The following is a 20,155-nucleotide window of genomic DNA, read 5'->3' as shown; positions in this document are numbered from 1 at the left end:
TCTGATCTCAATCAACAAATCTTGGCCTTCATCTCCTAACCTAGCCGAGAGCTGCAGTGCTGAAGCCTGAAGTAATCTGCATGCAAAATGCTTTAGTAATGATTCTTTCAAGCGGGAGTTTTTTATTATTATTATTTCCCAAAAGCACTCTAATGTGAAAGCAGTAGGCAAACAAGAAAGGTGTCTTAGTAATGTTTCCCATTAATAATTTGTTAATATTCTGTAATGTTCTCCCATTTATTTTCAATACCTATAGAGGCATATTGAAAGAGACCTATTAACATGAATATGTTAAAAACAGTCATGGCGTATTACAATAGGATGCTTTTTTAAGACTGAAAATACCTTCAGTTTGACTATTACTCTCATAAAATCAGTAGGATTTGGCAAGCAAATGGCACAGAATTAAACATCTTTATCTTTAATGTCAGTAAACTACATCACCTCTAGATGCAACGTATTCTTAAGAAACTTTGCAATATCTTGCTTTCGGCATCATACCATGAACTTCCAGCACCAGAGAGCCGGAGAGCCAGAACTGTAACCAAAAGTGTGTTGGAGTGGTAACACGTGGCTTTGTAGCAGGAGACATTGGGGTGATTTAGGAGAGCAGAAAAGATGTTTGCATTGGCAAGATAACAGTTTGAAAACCATAACCATGAACACATACCTGGATGCTGCTATCGCAGGTGCTCCTGAGGGGCACGGAGAGCTCACTGGAAGGAGCGAGCATTCACCAGCAGCTGACTGCATGAAAATTAGGATGATTTCAGAGTGCTTCATTTGGCATATTTGCATTTTGGAAGTAAATGTTAGTGCGTGCCAGGAAGGGATCCTAAATGAGAGGAGGAAAGCGAAGACCAAGGAGGGGAGTACTGTGCTGCTGTGCTTGGGCTAACTATGATAACGTTTTTCATGATACGGAAAAGGTGGCAGAGCAGCTCATGCTGAGGAAGAATGTGTGTCACCTCAAATACTCTTTTTCCGTGCCGCATTTTATAAAACCTAATTGCTAAATTTCACATGCCTTGTCACAGCCACAAGGAAATCAAACAGGAGTGGACTCAACCTGCAGAGCAAGAACTGTGACCTGTAAAAAAAATCTTGCCGTTTCTTCAGATCCTTGGTCCATAGTTGCAGATATCTGTCACCATGGTGAAGTATTAGGAAAGTGCCATTTGTCAGGCCAAAGTGTGTCCCAGTAAAAGTCACAAACCAAAGCTGGATTCTAGATATTCACGGCTAACTTCAGCAAGAGGAGTTGTGAAACATGTCTCTCTTCCATTTTATAATCCCTAATGACTGCAAATGGTTTAAGCCTCAGCATATGATTTTTCCTTATCATCTCTTTCCAACTTCAGCAAGCACCACATACAGAGAAATCGAGGACACACTCAGCAGACGAGGTACTCTGCACAAGGGCAGGGATATTCCCCCGAGTGCTGCTTGCTATGCCAGAGGATCACTTTTCTGCCATGTGAAGAGAAAACAATCCACAAAACTGGGTGTGTATTTGCAAGTGCACATCCACCAGGCAAAAGCATTTCAGTGGCCACCTCTTCCTAGCTCTGAGGATTTCAGAAAGCTTCTAGTTGGAAATTTCTCACGATTATTAGTAGAGAAACCCCAAGACCAAATCACCTTGTCTTGCTTGGGTGCAAGACCCAAAGGCAGGAGTCCCTGCCTACAAATGTTTCAGTTTCTGCAAAATGGCAAATCTTCTTTTTGGAACACAATTCCATGAGACTCCTGCTGCTAAAATACATTCAGGATTTCATTCCAGCTTAATCCACATTTCTCTTGAAGTTTTACCATTGGTGGTTGTCCGAGTGGATTAAGATGGGTGCCGGCACCTTCTGAGAACCCACTACCAACCTAGTGTTGGCCCTACAAGTCACATCCAGCGTCAGCCACCCTTTTGGGAAAGTAACCCAAAGAAGGACCACATAAAAGATATGCTTTAGGCTGGACACATTTAAATATTGTCCTGTACAGGGCTGGAGTTCCTGTTTGTCTGTGAGGACCTCAACTTTCACTCTTCTTTTCCTTATTTCAACATGACGTTATTTGTGATAATGCAGGACATTATTTCACGATTTCATTTTCTGCACATATACGAAATACTATCTAGTAGGCAAGTGAGACAGAGGGAACCAGATCTGCCATTTCGCCAACTAAAACAATTGTATTACAAAGCTCAGCACGGTTTACATTATTGTGCGGTGTCCAATCAAACTCTATCCCAAAGGTGCATACGTATCTCCAGACTATTTTAGGGGTTGGCAGCTGCTCCAGTACACTTTTTCCTTTTTATTTATTTATTTATTTATTTATTCCATCTTGGGGCTTTTAAAATTGATGGGAGGCTGAAGGCAAGAACTGATGCATTGTAGATGACAACAAAAGAGGCTCCATAAAATTGCTTTTGGCATCTCGTGTGCGTTCTGTCTACATCTTATAAATTACTGCTGCATTTCAGTGATAAAAATAGTTTTGTATTTGGAATTGATTACAGTGAGATAAGGCTCTAATAAAAAAAAAAAGTACTGATGCATAAATATTCTGAACATACAAGGGTAATTTGATTTGATAAAATAAAAGTACGGCTTTCAATTTCATCCTTTTAAACAGAATACACATACATACATACACACGTGCCACAGTGCAGATAAAACTTCGGCAGCTGTTTTGCTTAGGATTCCCAGAAACAGTTATGTGCCTCTTGCAACTCTTCTTTTCAGACATTTTTATGGCAACCTCTGTATCACCAGCATTCCCATCACTGACGCCAGGTAACATTCCCCCTGCAACCTAAAAGCATTCAGCCCAGGCCACTCCGCTTTCTTCTATGTGATAAACATCGATTCCTTTCCTGTGCCCTTACTGGTTATTACATTAAATGGGTTATTTTTGTTTAGTTCGTTCCTTAGCACATCAGCTCTGCAACTAGTGCTTTTGCCTTAACTGGGACTGCAGGATCAGCAGAGGGAGCTGATATATTGTTTTCGGCAATTCTAATATAAATGGAAGCATAATTTTATTTACATGAGAAAGACGGAAATAGCGATTCATGTTTCAGTATGACCCAGACCAGCATGCTTTACTCAAGCAAAATGCTATTTGACTTAGCCTAATAAATTAAGGGTGAAAATTGGCTCTGCATCATGACAAATGCACAGCCTAATAGTTAACCTTTAAAGAAATGCAAGGCTTAATTGCAGATAATAGTGACGGGGCTGGCAGTGGAATCCAGGGTTGGATCCAGGACCTGGTGAAAGACAGAGCGAAGCACCACATCTGTTTTCCAGCCTGCGAGCACAGAGGCTGACAGCTGCATAAAACTCACCGCTCACTTCAGCCCCATCAGTGCAAGGTGCTGAGCAAGCTGCTGGGCTTCCAACCCCAACAGCACGTGTTGGTGTCAGCCCAGCACCAAGACCCACGCCCCCAGGCAATGCTGGGCACAGAGGCTGTGTCCATTTGCAGCCCCTTGAACCCCTCCATCCACACGGGGAAGATGATTTGGGGCGGGGGGGCAGGAAGCCGGCTGCTCTCATCGCACCAGCGCCCTGCCAGAGCCACGGCGGGAGCCGGGGCTCACGCCTTTGATGTGGGCTGGACGGGATGTGGATGCGTCTGCTCTCGCCAGCCACGCTAGCCGAAGTGCAGAAAGAAAAACCAATGGCAGAAAGACTCTTACAAGTAAGATGATCCTTAAAAACTTTCCATACGAATAGCAAAAGCAGTACAAAGTGGGTCCCCAACAAAGGGTAGTACTTCCACTGGGTAAACACAGGTAGACTGACAGCACGTTACTTTTAAATTTCATTTATTTATTTTTGTGTACATTTTTCTTAATTTGACTGACATACCATTGCTATAAAGATGCCCTGCTCTTTGAATATTTAATCCAAGACCACTAGTTCAAGTGTGGTTATGAAAAGTCACGGCAAACATATGACTGGAAAGAGGTGGTTGGTTTTGACTTCCAGGCAGTTGTTTGAAGCATTTCATAGATGCACACAATATTCAGCAGAACACACGCACACACAGTGCTGAGTTTAACATACACACACCCGCACGCACACACACTCACATCTGGAAAATGGTTACAGTGGTTGAAGTTTCAAAAAGGTGTACTGTCCCCTTCTCTCAGCAGCAGTGATAAACCTTTGGATATCCTGAGAAATAAAATCGAAGCATAGTAAAGAAGATTAACTTATTCCATCAGCAAAGTTTGGGGGTTTTTTCAAGTTAAATATATTCTCCCAATCTATTTTATTTTTTTTTTTTTTTTTTTTTTTTTAAATTAAGAGGGTGGAGGGTAAGGATCTGGGGCAGTCAGGCTTAAAGAATACCAGTTAAATTGTTCCACCAATATCCTTAATCCAGTACAACACAGATCCTAAAAGCATCTCATTAAAACAACAACATTAAATAAAAGGCTATCTAACATTACACACATGGTCCTACTGTCAGTCTCCTACTATTTATCATCCTCATAGGATGATGAACGGCTTTGAGATGAATGAAGACAACACAGGTTAAGAGAAGTGTTTCAGACGGAGCGGATGTGAAGCCATAGGGGTGGGCAGCCAGGCGACCACCAAAATACTCTGGAGCACAGGGAGGACCCTGTGAACTTTGCAACATCTGACTGATGAAATTTCGCCTGGTTGCAGAGAGGAACAGGAGCTCGGAGCGACAGGGCAGCACTGCCTCCTGGCACAGGCTCTGCACTGCTACAAACCAGGGGCAAAGCCCGAGGGGACCTTAACCAGCACTGACAAGAACCTGGGTGCCATCTCACAAAGATTACAGCACCTCATTTCTTTTAAATATACCACTAGTATGTGTTCACAAGAGCCTGCCAAGGCAGGGAGAGTCTTTCTCAAAGCCTGCTATCCCTGCACCAATCTACTTTCTCCCAAAGCCACGATCTGGGGTCTTGGCATTAGGATTTGGGCAGTTTTGATTCTGATGAGGACCAAGTTTCCTCCTCAGGGCTAAAAATCAAAAATCGCTCACATTGCATTGTCCTACCTTTTCATCTAATACTACCTCTTCCATCCCTGCTGTTGATGTGAACACCAGTGCTTTCCCTGCTGAGCGGCAGAGCCTGTGCTCCTGTGAGCTCCCCCATGCCATGCGCTCCCTTGCTGCGGAGGGGTTGTGTGAGGTTACGAGCTGCTAAGTAGCAATGAGCACTGCAGAGGAAACAGGCCAGCAAAGACTTAGACAACAAAAACAAACATGAAGCAATTAAAAGAAGGATGGGAGATGTGGTCTGATGTACTTTTGCCAAGAAATAAATATTTTACATCGCCTTTTTTAAAAACACTTGCATTGTGTTTTTTACATCTCCAAAATGGTAGACTTACTCACTCCACCCGCCCATGTACAACATGTGCACATACACACTCACACATACACACACTCTAATGCACATAACGTTTCCAGCTTTGCAGAGCTACTGGATTTACTTTGAGACAAGTTCCTTGTGCATTTTGACAATTTACTTTGAGACAAGTTATTTGCAAGAAGGCAAAGTTCATGCATGGCTTTGACAGCTCCACTTTCTCATAAATGGTTTTTGAAAAGCAGAAAGCAAATGAGGGCCAAAGCTCCATTTAAAGTTCACCTCAGATGCCTGAAAAGCATTTATACCCACATCCTTCTGAGGTCCCTGCTTTATGAACTTCTAATGAATTCCACATTCTGCTACCCAACATTTCTTATACATAGGGGGAAGAAAAAACAAACCAGAAAACCAATGCAAGCTGTTTGAAAACAGATGCACCACAGCATTCTTTATCAGAAAGGCTGGGGAGGCTTTTGAAGCAGGAGAGCAGCAAGGCACCTTTGCAAAGAGAAGAAAGGGAATAAAAAGAAGAAAAACCTCGTGGTTTTGAGCCCCCAATCCTGCTTGTCTCACACAGTCATGCTTATGGGATTTCACCTCAACATCTCTCGCAGAGCAAGAAGAAGCCATTCATTAGCTGCTCCATCATTTCTGTAAGACTCACATCCTCCAAACCCAGAGCAGACATGTGGCCAGAGGGTGCCTGGGTGGCCCTCAGCCTTGCTTCGAAGCAATCCTGGCAACCCCAGGTCTCACTAGCTTGAGGGCTAAAGGAAAACTCCATGCAAATCTGATACAGAAAAGCCTAGCATGGGACTTGGACAAACCAAGTTCATCACAAACCAGATTTTACTTTTCAGGTGGAAAATTATCATTTTCTCAGAATTCCACTGTGCTTTTGGCTAACGATCTTGTGACATAGAGCATTTTTACCAGTTAAACTGAACCCTGATGCTAGTCAATCCCCTCTTGAAGGAACAATTACAATCCAACTGGTGTTTTTCCTATTAAAAAAAAAGAGAGTGAGTAGGTTTATTCAGAAGTCTCCAAGACATCAAAAAAAATGGAAAAATGCATTTTTTAAAAAAGGATTCCTTATCCTCATCTCTAATTTTAGGGCAAACCAGCTCACTAAAAGAAAATCTAAATTGCTACAAATATAATTTAACATAATAATTAGCCATCTACTGCCATTTGCCATCCCAGTTGTTAGGAGATAGTACAGTGATTCCATATAGCTCAAGGCAGGCTGGGAGATACCTTCAGCACATCTTGGATAGTACCAGAAATGGATAAATAATAAATAGTAAGAACATGAGAAAGAATAATCAGCCTGCCACATGTAAGGAGAAGCAGAGACTTTCACAGTTCCAAAACAAATTATGATACTGTAAAAAACCCAACAAACTAAAAATAAAGTAAAATAAGGACTTGCATTACAGCAGGCTGGAAAGCCTTCTCTTTTCTAACATGTTCAAAACACAGGTGCTTTGCCTGCATCCTCTTCAATACCAGCAGACTACTAGGAGGTGGTTGCTTTTCCATTGCGCTCATATATTTATTTTTTTTTTTCTAGCTGAAAGTATATAGAAATATCCCTGTTACAAATTTACAAATCTCATGAAAAAGCAGATTTCACACCTTAAGACAGAAACTTTCAAAAATTTTGATGCTAAACATGGATCTTTGCCAATAAAACTGTAATTCCTGAAACTGAAGATTTCGGACATTTTCAGACCACTATTTTTTTCTACAAGAAATGACAAGTTTTACTCCAACATATTTCCAGTTTCTAAGAAACTACATTTAGCAGCTTCCCCGCAATGTATTGCTATTAAAAAATAAATGCAAAATTTCAGCTACTTTGTATGTTGTGGCTATTTCCAGCAGCTCCACTGTCACAGTGACAGCTGTCACCAAGCACAAGCCGCTTGATTCACAGTTATGGGGGAAACAAAATGGTGGTAGAGCTCTGGAAATTCACTTCATACCTAGATTATATAGGAAATGTTTGGAGCCCAAATCCTGGTTTTGGTGATACTGTATTTTGAACAAGGCTTTTTTTCTGCCTGTAGAGCCCCAACCTGCCAGAAGCTCATCAAATGGCACAGCCCATGCTATTAGATATTTATGCAAGATTCATGACTAGATCTGGGCTAAATGTGGATGGAGAGCTCTGCAGAAGCACCTGTACATGTGAAAATTTGATCCTGAGTTAATAACTATGATGGAGATGGTAATTTATCTTTAAACACACCTTTTTGGCTCTTAACGAGGCATTTAATCTACATCTCTTCACTCTGGCCACGTAAATCAAAGATACCTGGTCCTTCCTGACTTTTCACAGTACCCATCCTGAAAAAAACCTACAACTAAGTTGAGAAACACCAAAGGCTTTCAGATATTGTTCCAGGACACTCTGAGCTGGCTGAATGTTCTTTACTACAGGGAAAAAACAAGACGGGCACACCCTGATACCTCCATCACACAGCCCCTTGAGAAACTGTATCTACCTCCATTTTTGGAGGCCACAGGCATGCTTGCTGCCAGACTGCTCTTTCCAGCCATCAGATGTTGGCCGCCTCTTACTGTAGCACTTACCACCTTCTGGCACAATTTGGTGCATACCCTTGTGTGATGGGTCACAGCGTTTTGGAAGACCATGGTCTGATCTCTTTTATTTTCTCAAAAAAAGAATAATTATCTGGGGCAAAACCAGACTGAATTAGGATAAACCCTGAGCTGGCCTGAGTTATTCCTCAAAGAGAAACCAAACCGAAACTTTCCTGATCAGTTCAGTAATGCTTGGGGTGTGTTCACTCATTATTTAAAAATTACACTGTTCTGAGTTTCCTGGATTTAACTAGGCCCAAAAGCGAAAGTAACATATCAAAATACCCTGAAATAAACTTCTAGGAAGGGTTTTCAGGTCTGGCTAAAACCACACAGCTTTGGAAGTTGCCGAAAGACGTCTGATCTTTTGAGATTTCCACCTCTATTTCCAGAGTGTTTAAGACGCTTCCAAGCTTTTCCCAGCTTATCCTTGCAGCACCTCGCAGCCGCTGGACTTTTGCCCCAACGCTCAGAGAAAACCAAGAGCCTTTCAAGGAAGGAAATGTGGCCCGTCCTGCAGCTCGGCTGACAGCAAGGCCAAGCCGCCTTGTGGAGAGGCTGCTGCAACTCCAGAGCTGCTCCACTTCCAGAAAGGAGGTTTTAATGCAATGGCAGTGAAGTACGAAAGGAGAAGCTCTCACTTCGGCTGGGTACCCGGCCTCTCCGTTAAGCAGGCACTGGATAACAGACAGGCAGCTCCTTCCTCTCCCAGAGCACTCTGTGGAGAGCTGGCTGGAGGCCCCCTTCCCTTGCCTTCACTCTGACCAACCGCCTAGAAAAAAGGCTGCTAGTAAAATCCCAGACAGTAAAATACAAAACGTAAAGGTGACTGAGACGTAAAGTGTCGATGGAGGCAAAGAGCCTTCTAGCAACCCAGGAGTGCATTAAAGGAGGCCACGTAAAAACCATCATGCAGCCAAAGTTGTTCCCAGTGGAACAGCTCTGCTGGCTGCATAGGCCCCTGAAGAATTCATTTATCCCTGTGGCCTGTAAATTAGGTATTTCTACCATTAGGCTAGTTAGAGACAACCTTAAAATGTTTACCCTCTTCTTTCTCAGCTACAGAGGCCTTTCTCATGCTTTCCCCATCATTTAAGTCAGACCTCTGGACCTCACTGACGAGCTCAGCAGGGGAAGCAGAATGCACAAGGCCACGCAGCAGGCCACAAACGTCAGCTCACAGTTTTTCCCTGTGGGTTTCTTTGGGGCTTTAGATTTTGTTTCTCTTGCTGGAATGGCAATCTGGGCCTTGTGAGCAAGCCCATTACCCACAAACCTGGACCTGAAGGAGTACATGGCAAGAGAAAGGGGAGGCAGGCTGCTCTCACCAGGCCATGTACCCAGTCGAGTCTGTGGCTGTCTTGCCCTCTCTTTCTGCTCCAGCCTTCCCCATCAGCTCCAGACCTTCCTTGGCAGAGTGGATTCATATCAGCTGCCTATCAGAGGACTCATTTTGCCATTAAAGCCACCCTTGAAGTTTACTACACTCTCTTCAGAGTCCTCTCCATTTATACAGCACGTCAACCTTTGCGTCCAGACCACCGGCACCACCAGCTCCTAGCTATGGCTATACGCATCTGCAAACACAAAGAAGCTGAGATTCAACTGAGCTTTTTCTGGCCCTCTTTATTAACAAAATCAACTGCTTTTATGGTGTGGGGTTATGTGAAGGAGCAGTGTCCTCTCAACCTGTAACACAGCTGCCTACTTCACAGAAAGCATCTCTTCCAGCCACGGTCTGGGAGAGCGAATCTCACCGCACTGCAGAGTTCTGGGCTGCCAGAGTGCACATCAAATTTCATATTACCCATCTGCTCCAGTAAAGGCTGAGCTGAAATATTAATTAGGAGATCTGATCCCTTCTCACCAGCAACAATCTGGATTTTATAGCTCAGCCAGAGGCCAGCAAAGCAGACAAAGCTCTGCGATACATCCTTTGCTGCTGTTTAATGGCTTTCAAGGAAACAACCAACTTGGGGGGAGGACACAGACTGTAAAACACGTGGACATCTGGTCTGTTTTGTCCACCCTTCATCTCCCCCATGCTCAACCCCCACCTCCTAATTGCATGTTCAGAACAGAAAGAGATGACTTCTCTAACATAAACAGCTATAATATGGCAATAAAGATTAATGAGTAAAACTTGCCATTTTATGTATAATCCATGGGGATTTACAATCATTAATCTTTATTAGTATGTAATAACTGTTTAGACATTAAGGACAGATTCTCAGCTGGACAAAACTGGCCTTATTCCAGCCAAGCCAATGGAACAATGCCAGTTTACACCCTCCATGACCCTAGCTCTAAATGAGACCCAACCCCATCTGTAGGAATCGTATCCCTAACAGTATTTCCCCAACAGCAGGGGCAGATCAGTGAAGGCAACTATTTGTCTTTCTCTGTATCTGAAAAAGAAAGCTGCATGTGTCCAGGAAGCTCAACAATAGACATGTCAATAAACATGAGGAAATTCAATGAAAAAGCAACAGCAACAAAAGGAACCCCAAGGAGCAGGGAAGTGGATGATTTTTGAGGCAAGACTATAAGATCTGGTTTGGCAGGAGCGTAACTAAGAGGGATGTAGCAATCTTTGGCATGTGAAAGAGTGAAAGCACCAAGACAGGCTCCCAGAGTTCCTCTAAGAGGAACAAGATGGAAGAGAGAAAAAAAAAAAAAGAGCGTCTTGGCTGGCTTTTCTGAGAGAGGAGTTTGGGTTTTGTTTTTAATAAAAAAAAGGTCTATTAAACAAGGGAGCTGGTGGGAACCTTGTCTGAACTACATCAGACCAGCCACTAAAGCAATGCTGCATTGACCGAGCAGGATTTCCTCTTCCAAAATGTCTAGGAAAGAAGGGCAATGTGTAGGTACATACTTAGCTTGCAGCAAGCATGAAGAAATCCCAGCTAAGGCTGTGCATGCCGGTGTGTCTGCCCTCAGCACCAGGCACTGCTCTGCTGCACAGGCCAAGGGTCTGGCAGCCCCTTCCCACCCAGATAAGGTGCAGCTAGCACTGACCCAGCAGGCACATAGCCACCTCCCTCTGCACCTGCTGAAGAACTGAGAGCTCAACTGTATTATCTTTTTTTAGAGCTTCCTCTGTAATGACCCACCAACTGCCACTTCCATCACACAGGGGAGGCCCAGCTGCCTCCAGAAATGGTGTTCCCACTTCTTCAACAAGTCTGAAATGCCTCCTTCCTCACAAGTAAACCTGACAAAAGTCAGGAAAAATGCAGAAATACAGTACATAGATATCTGCGTAAAATTTTGTACACCTGGAAAAACTCCAGAAAAGATGGGCACTTCACCCACTGCAGCAGCACGAACCTGGCATTTAAAAACAATAACCAGCAAATGCCCTCCAACTCCTCTTTCAGGCTTAAAGGACCAGTGGGCTCTTGGGAACCCAGAAAATACCTTTCCTGCCAATGACCTTCAAGAGCTCTAGTGATGGCAAGATCTGAACCGTCCCGGAAGCTGCAGGAACATCAAGAGCTGTATGGTGGAGGACAAAAAGAGGATGAACATCATGCCCCAGTGACCCCTCATTGCCTTCTATGGGGGTGGGCTGTGCATCATCTTTCATGCAGTCCGATAACCACTGCCTGTGGCAGAGAAGAGGGGCCCTCCCTGCCTTTCAAATGGCTAACTATGCTGGAATTAATTCATACAGCTGGTCTAGGTCACGTGCTGAGCTCCAAGCAGCTTTTCTCTCCTCTGCTCCCCGGTGTGTTTTTGGTTTGTTTCAGGTTTATGGCATAAAACCTGTTTCTCTTGCAGTTTAAAAATCCCAGTTCAGGACAACCTAACATGCTGCCTACAGTCCTAGGCTGTCTGAAAACAAAAGAGCTTTTAGAAGAACAGCTTTAAGCCTCAACACCTTGGCTGTTCAGGGCGCACAGCTGTTGAGAAAGGCTTAATGTCCCCAAAGCCATGCCTGTCCTAGGCAACCCTGTGCTCATGATTTAACCAAGTGAAGTTCTGAGCACTGATCAAAGGCTTCTCATCTTCACAGAGGTTATAATCAAATGAAAGAGAAAAGAGTCTGATTTTCATCTTGTAGCCCAGCATGTTTTCAGAGCTTTTAAGCACACAGGAGTCCCTGGCTCTCCTCCCTGCGCCAAGGCCACCAGCTTAGGCTTCTCTCTAAGAAAATCCTGGGTCAGGCCAAGCTTTGTGTCCACACATGCCACGAGGGATGCAGAGACAGACAGACAGCTTCTGCACTTCTCTCCTGCCATAACTACCTTCCGCTGTGGATCGGATCACTCAGATCACTGTTTTCATTCACACTGGTCATACGGATTCACACTTACCCTGGGCTGACGCAAATGACTTTTAAAGGAACAAAGTCATGGAGAATCAGGAGGGAAGTGATTTGTTGCATGCCCTATTGTAATGTCATTAAAACAAAGGGATTAGACAGCCCAAGCGCTGCAAGAGCAAAAAGCATAAAAGAAAGCACTCAGCATGTAGTGTCGAGGCATGTAGGAATCGTTTTAGAGGGTTACTAGCTGCAGACAACACTGCCATTAATTTTCTATTGGAAAACGCTGGTGACATTAATATCTGCTATTAATACTGAACTTTGACAGTATCTCATAAATTCAACCTGTCAATTACAATGGCACTGAAATAAAGGTGCTCTGAGGTCAAGGAGATGTGGTGTCCAAATGAGACTTATATTCCAGGAGAAAAGCGGCAAAAACAATCTTTAACAAAAGCATCAGATCCATATGTAGGAAAACCAAAGGGTGGTTTTAAATGTCATGTTTTTGAAAGCGAGAATTGATGCTGGAACCAACTCTATAAACTGGCTGGCTGGACTTTTAGCTGCAGCTGAGGACAATCAATCAAAACAGCTCTGCGACTCTGAAAAAGTGAGAGAGAGAAAACACACACACACACACACACACACACACACACAGGAAAATGAGAGGGCAGATTATGAGCCATGCGAGGCCTCTTAAAATTACACTGCGAAGTAAAACATCTTTGTGTTTCATCCATAACAAAATGTAACCTGAAAGGTTCCCCTCAACACAAAGTGGAATATGGAGCTTATTGTTACTGAGGGCCAGGCAGGCTCGTGAAACATGGCTGAGGAAGGGGAACCTCTTCCCCAAAGTCTGCATGACCTGTGAGCTCTTCGCAGCAAGGAAATCCCTGCACTCCGAATCCTGCAAGCCATCCTCAAGCCACCCTGCTCTGAAGCCAAGGGGAACAAGGAGCGATAAATCCCCATGAGCAATGCTCCCCTATCTCCTTCAGCACTGCCCCCAGAGCAGAGCTGCACTATTTTAGGGTTCACAGCTACCTCTGTGGGCACTACCATCCATGGCCATGGCGGTGACAGTGGCAGCCCAGGCACTGACGGTGTCTACATGCACCTCTTCAAAGCGACTGGCATGTCCCTAGCACAAGAGGTACCACCGTTCGGGAACCCCTGCTCTAAATACTGCCCTCCCCATCAGCCCTTCCAAGGGATCGTTTCCCCAGCCCTTCCAAGGGATCATTTCCCAAACACTCAAGACTATTCCAGAAGCCCAGCCTGCACCAACAGAGACTGGAGGCACTAAACAGGAGAGAAAGGGCTGGAATTCCAGGCTGAGTTACATCCTGCACAACTTAAATATTGCAGAGCAAGGCATGCTTCTAGTTGGGATTTGACTCGGAGAGTCTGCGCCAAAGCAATGGATGGGGAGTGGAAGCATGTGGAGGGCAGGAGGCAGGCGTGCATGCTCTGGCACAGCCGCACGTACAGGCACTCTCCTCCGCAGGGCTGGGGGAAAGAGCCACGGGCAAAGGCAAAGGACCTCATAGCCAAGTGAGGCAGCTATGCAGGTTTGGCTCAGTCAAACCAGCGTTAATCTGGAGCCAGTGGCCTTGCTTCAGACTCAGCAACACCTTGCAGTGCTCGTTTCCCCCCTTCTCTAGACAGTAACCGTGTTACCTAAAAGCAGCGTGATCTGCTGTCTTCCCCTCCCACCCCAACAGTCGCCACACGCCTGCCCTTGGCTAGCAGCTTTTCTCTGACGACCCGGCCAACAGCAACGAGCTCCGGGTAGGGGTGGGCTGTGGCTTCCCTGCATGGTTTTCCAGGCTGCAGCTCTCGTGGGGACACCTGCAGCCCACGCTGGAGCCCAGTGCTCCTGGCTGCCTTCAGCATCCTGACCAGAGCTGGACACAGCCCAAACCGCATGCCGGCATAGGCTCCAGGGGAGCTCGCTAGCACTCCCAAAGTCTGCGGGCAAGCACATTGCTGCCGATGCAGTGCCGAGAGCCCTGGAAACTTGTGCTGAGATTTACCATTTTTCACAGATGTCATGCTATGCAAACTGTTATCCTTTCCCATCTGGAGAAGGAGAGAGAAACTCCTTTTCAGGCCCAAAGCAGCTCATCCCCAGCCCAAGTGAGCCCCAGGCACTGCCATGCTGCTGGGCTTGTGGACAGGTGGGGACTGACTACTGCAGCCTCCTCCTGGTCTTTGTGCAACTTATCTGCCAATCTGTTTTGCTCTGGGGCTTTCATCCCAGACACTATCGCAGCAATGTCTTCCCACTCCAGACCTCATAACCTGCCCAATATAACAGAGTAAGTCAGTGGGACGTAGGGCAGAGGCTTTCCCCAGGCAGGAGGCTGGCAGTGCACCACAGTCGGCAGGCTGGCCAGGACGCATCAGCCCGACTTGGAGTGCAGTGTCTGGAGAAGAGGCGACCTCGCAGGATGCTGGGGCCTCCCTCCCTTACAGTGATGCTGCCTCACATGCTGCGAGAGCAGCTCGAGTAGCTGAGCTGAGATCCTTGTTTATAAATTCTTTTTATGATGCACATTAAATATTTTCCACAACACAGACGCTTCTTCTCTTCTTTCTCTTTTCCTTTAACACCTTTTCCCCAGCAAAGCCCTACAACTATTGCTTGCTGTGGCCTCATTTAGCATCATCATCGTCACCACACATTCATCCTCATATAAAACAGAAATCTATTCCATCAAGCACTTAACATAAATATTAAAATAATGGAAGGGACAAAATAAAAATCTACATACAACTTCATGACTACCATAGCACCTATTACCATGACAAAGCAAATTCTGGTTCAGGGGGAAGGGAAAGGGATGAGGAGAAAGTTAGGAAGAGGGACTTCGACTGTCATTAAATATGTAAATCACTCTTTTAAATTTTTTTTGTTTTGTTTTTGTTTTAAGGGTACCAACCTTATTAAAATTCATTTCACTAACCAGCTCGTTCTATGTCACTATGGATACCAAAAAACCCTTTTAAAAACTTCAGCGAGGTGGGGGTTTCTCAGAATAAAAACAAAACAAAACAAAACACGGTGGCTTTCTGTTGGTGCTTTCATGACAAGTCCTGCCACGCGCCCCTCCCCTGCACCCACCAGTCCACAGAAGGGCAATTCATTTACAAGTCCAGTTCTCAGTCTCCCAGGATGAGTTTGACAAAAGAGGCGACGTCTGTCTCTTTGGATTCGTGCAGGGTGAAGAAAGGATGTTGCTGGGAAAGAAAAGAGAGAAAAAATAGAAATGTTTATTATTCATGACGTTGAGGACCAAACCAAAACCCTTTTCAGACAACCTTCTAGACAGTGCAAAAGATTTTGTCACTAGCATCATAATACTGGGCTTCCCATGTTTTGCAGCTGACGTAAGTTGGGCAGCCCCCAGGGGCCACATCATGAAGGCTGCAGATTTCCTCTAGAGAGGAAGGCTTGGATTCCCTCTAGATCCTGCCCTGGCTAGGCAGCCTGAGCTGGGCTGCTTTCAAAGCAAGGCAAAGTAATAAAAAACACTGCCTCCATCTCTAGCAAATCGTGCCCTTCGGCACACGCTGCCTTGCAGCTCTGCAGTGCCCTGGGAGGAGATGTACTTCTCCTGAGACGGTGGTTACCCACCACACCACATGCCAGCTCCAACAGGAGCAAGGAAAACCTTGCAGGAAGGCTGACTGCAGTGGGTTTTTCCCTCAGCTTCCTGCTTTATCTGTGTATTCACCCTCTGGTGACTTTTGAGTCTCTTTCTTCCCTGCAATTGCTCATTCTCGCAGCAGGAGATGGCTACTTTACCCCTAACTACCGCAAAGAGGAAAGCCATCCCGGCTGGAAAGCCATCCACAGTTATATGTTTAACTACTTAATCGTGACCAATACAGGAAGACATCCTGCCAGAAAATCTTGCCTACATTTAGCACAAATGGAAAAATAAGTGTAAGGAGAAAGAAAAAACACAAAAGCCCCCTGACAGAAAGAGCAAAACCCCTCTCTGCTAGTACTAGTGACTGAGTTTGCTACCAGGGGCTGCAATACATCAGCTGAGATCAGTCAACTTCCACCTGAAATCACTGAAACACTCTTAAGACACCCACTGTCCTGGCAGTTAATTGCATTTATTTGCATGGAGGGTGTCAGAGAGAACCAAAAGGCAACTGAGGCCCTGTGGAGCTCACAGGTGACCATCACTTTGTGCAAAATGCTGTAGTGCTTCCCATATGCAGGGTGCAGAATCTTGGTTTGATTCCTGACCCTCTCATTTCAAGCCAGATTTTTAAAGACAGTTTGGGGTTTCCAGGGTTTTTTTAAACCTGCTCATCGCTTCCATCCCTGGGCATTGGCTATTTCAATGATCATTTATAGCAGTGGCAAAGTGGAGGGAGAAGAAGAGCAAAGAAAAGAGATTTTCCAAGGTGGACTTGAGTGGAAGGTTATCCGGTGAATAAAAAGAGGCAGCTTTGGGCAGCCGGGAAGGGACCCAAAGACACACCAGCAAGGAAGAGGAAGCCCAATTATGTGGGAAACAGAGCTGAAATGGTTGAGGCAAGGATCCAGACATAATTTAAGGTCTCCCTGGGTCAGACAGTCATGGGAATCAAAGTGTCCTGAATAACTCCCAGAGAGATGGCCCAAATGGCCTGCTGTGTTATTATCCCTGTGTGATGCCACTGCTTTCACATCCCAGCTAAGTCACACCCAAAGCAGAGCTACTGCAGCCTGGAAGCACCCACAAGCGTGACATGGGTGGTACCTGTGGCCTCCAGCCCCATCTCTCAGTAAACCCAACCCTTTGCAACAACTGAGTCTGGTTACAGCACAAAACACCCCATGCCAGGTGGGATGTGCTCCACGCAATGCGCAGACCACCAGTCCTGCAGTAGTTTCATGCTCCACTTCACCTGGGGAAGTGGGTTTTAAAATGAAATTAAGCATCCGTATCAGTTTTCCTGATGCTCAAGATAGCACAGAGTCATATTTTCCATGAGAAACCTCAATTCCACAGGAAAGCAAGGGAGCAGTCTTGGTCTAAATGACAAGTCCAATCCAGTACCGCAACTTAATGCTGTAAGAGAGAGAGGAGGGAGAAAAAAAACCCCAACGAAACAGCAACCCTCAACCACAGGACCTCACAACATTCATGTCAGCCATAAAATACCACAGCATTGAGATACTCTGAAGAGGTGATCCAAGAACCTAATTCAATAGAAATGCACTCGCTTGCCAATGGGTATAAATGCTGCAACAGACGGAGCTGCTCCGGTGAACCTTTTTGATAAAAGGCCATTTGGCAAACTTCAGAAATTTGCTTAAAATATATATGTATTTATTCAATAATAAAAAAAAAAAAAAAAGGAAAGGGTGGAAGGGGGGAAGCCATAAACCTTGGGCCTCCCTTTGTTTGAAACCAGTATTTGGGCAAACCGTGTGTAAATCAGATCTATATATAGTCTAATTGCATTACAGGGCCCAGCAAGAAACGCCACAGGAATTATTCATTGCTTATAACTCATGTTCAAAAGGTACATGGATTTCCAGCATGTCTTGCAGCTAGCGAGCACCTTAAACCCTGGCATCTTCACGACACAGAGGTCCCAACACCTCTGAGCAGACAGCATGACCCCCTGGATGGTATAATGCATGTCCTGCAAGCTATGGGGCAGGAGACAGCAATGCCCAAGGAAATTCTGTAGCAGTTTCCACCCTTAACCCAGAAGATCTTGTCAGTGGCACTGGACGGGGTGGGCATGTAGGGACAGGCAAGCATTTGTGTCAGGATCTTCAGAAATAACAAAGTTAAGCATTTTCCTGCCTTTAGTAAGCTGTGAATCAGGTGAGAGTAAAAAAGGGACTAGGTGCTTATGGGAGAGAAACACTGACTTCCTAAGGTCTCTTGCTTTTTGCCGGCTACTAGGAGCACCAGGATCAATACCAGAAAGTCAGGGTCGAGAGAACCCGTGAGGCTGTGGAGCCCTAGCAGAAAAATCTCACCACAGACCCTGTTCTTGCCAGCTCCAGCCCAGAGCTCTGGCTGAGTATACACCAGTGAATGCACTGCTGGGAGTTCATCAGTAGTTAAGTGCATCTGACCTCAAAGCCCTGCACTGCATTGCATTTCCCCCGTCATAAGCCTTTATCAGCATATTTTTCCTTAGTTACTCCTCTGTCCTAGACATGCTCACAGCAAACAGTCTCTAAGCAGCAGATGAAATTCAATAACCGGAATTATTAGTCACAGACTCGTCTCTGTCCCTAACATCCAGGAATTACTCTGTCCAAAATGTCTCCTCTCCAAGGCACCACAGCAGTAAAGCCCAGCAGGCCACTCAGCTCCTGCAGCCTACGTCGAGCATCCATGGTGCATGCATTTGACTTAGGTGTTTGAAGCCATCACACAAACCCAAGAGGAGGATTTCATCCTTGCCAACTGATTCTTCACAGCCTCATTTTTGTCCCTTAGCAAATTTGTTAACTGCTTTTACATACTTTTCTCCCTTGATCTGACCGGAATTGCACCTGAACAAAATTTCAAAGAGCATCTCTGATTTGCACTCACCCTCACAAGACCCTGAAGTGCCATGGTTCTCACATCTCTTATGAAAAAAGAGATGCTAAGAATCCCAAATCACCAACCACTACTGGAAACCCCATCTTCAGCATCTCATTCTAATTCATCTCAGCTCTGAGCCAATACACTGCTTAATGCAGGCACACTCACCATAAGCTCTGGGTATGTTGGCCGTTCTTTGGAATTCTTCTTCAAGCTTTAATGAGGAAAAAAAAAAAAAGAAAATAAAAAGTTACATTCTGTATGCAATTTAGAGCAAGGCCATAAAATTATACCATGAAAAAAGCAAGGTTTCATGTCCCCGTAGAATAAATTCAACTACTCATCCACACGTTAAGCAAACAGCTTAGACCTTGAGGACACCTACAGCCAACACAGCCTGCACACAGGCCCTGTTCAGTATACAGTGGTGGGTACACACAAGTGCAGTGAGCTCAAGGTCAAACGAGATCTGGACACACCATATATACCAGTCCAGACACTGCCTGCTGCTGGGGGGACAGGTACAATTGGTTTTTTGGGTACTTATCCAGTAGGCCAGCAAGCAACTAAGGAATGGATATAGCCTCCAGCCTCTGATTGGGAGCAGTGACCAAGTGGCTCCAAAGCACATGTACAACTATTTGTTTATCATCATGCTGTTATCAGCGGGGACGGTTACATGGGACATCCTTTTTTTCTCCTCTCCTACAACAGATGGCTCTGGAGGGTTGTAGTTGGAAGTTATTTTGGTTTCCCTCCAGCAGAAAATAGCTTTTAAAAGACAGGACGTAATCTCTACTCACTTCCTGACAGTGTATTTAGGGGAAAGACACTTGGAGCAACTTGAAAAGATCTTCACACACGTACACGTCGGTGGCGGGGAAAAGGTGTCACACTGAGCAAAACAAAAGTGAGAACCTCAGTGATGATAAGTCGCTCCTCTGCTGGGATTTGCCAGAGTCCAGAGGAAGCGGAGGACACACACTGAATAGATATTTCCTGCTTGCTGTGTGTAGAGGGCTCATGTTTAGTGTCATGTTGTGAATGAACAGAGGAACCTAGTAACGATACGTGCCAATATTGCCGAACTGAAGGTACGGGATGTGTCACATCCTCTGAACTCAAAAGCAGGCCAAGCCGAGGTGCTAAGGTAAATTTGAAGGATAGGTGTGTCCAGAAGCAGTATCTGGGTACAATCCTCTTAATTTAGACCCTCTACAAAAACCTTGGTCCCAGGTTACTAATACCAGGAATCTGGTGACAAGTTACGGAAATCAATGCACATCTTCAGGAATTAAGAGCCATACTTGGATCTGATCCTGATTCAGACATCCCAGGAAC

The 20,155-nt window shown here is 45.1% G+C and overlaps 1 protein-coding gene across 2 annotated transcripts in view; it reads right to left on the bottom strand.

Annotated features, from left to right (window-relative positions):
• MAP2K6 (mitogen-activated protein kinase kinase 6) overlaps positions 1–20,155 on the bottom strand; it is an 81,318-nt gene that overhangs the window by 21,580 nt on the left and 39,583 nt on the right. The window contains exons 10-11 of one of the 2 annotated variants that reach the window (XM_080373913.1): positions 18,983–19,028; positions 15,379–15,494 (exon numbers count right to left, since the gene is read on the bottom strand). In XM_080373913.1, the coding sequence (XP_080230039.1) occupies positions 15,417–15,494; positions 18,983–19,028 (124 nt within the window). In that variant the 3' untranslated portion in view covers positions 15,379–15,416. Of the gene's footprint in view, positions 1–4,272; positions 15,495–18,982; positions 19,029–20,155 lie in introns of those variants that run through there. The other variant, XM_080373914.1, reaches the window with a different exon arrangement.

Source organism: Falco punctatus (assembly GCF_963210335.1).
Source record: "Falco punctatus genome assembly, chromosome: 1".
Lineage (NCBI taxonomy): Eukaryota > Metazoa > Chordata > Aves > Falconiformes > Falconidae > Falco > Falco punctatus.
The sequence above is the reverse complement of the archived record's forward strand: the minus strand, read 5'-3'. Positions and strand labels throughout refer to the sequence as shown.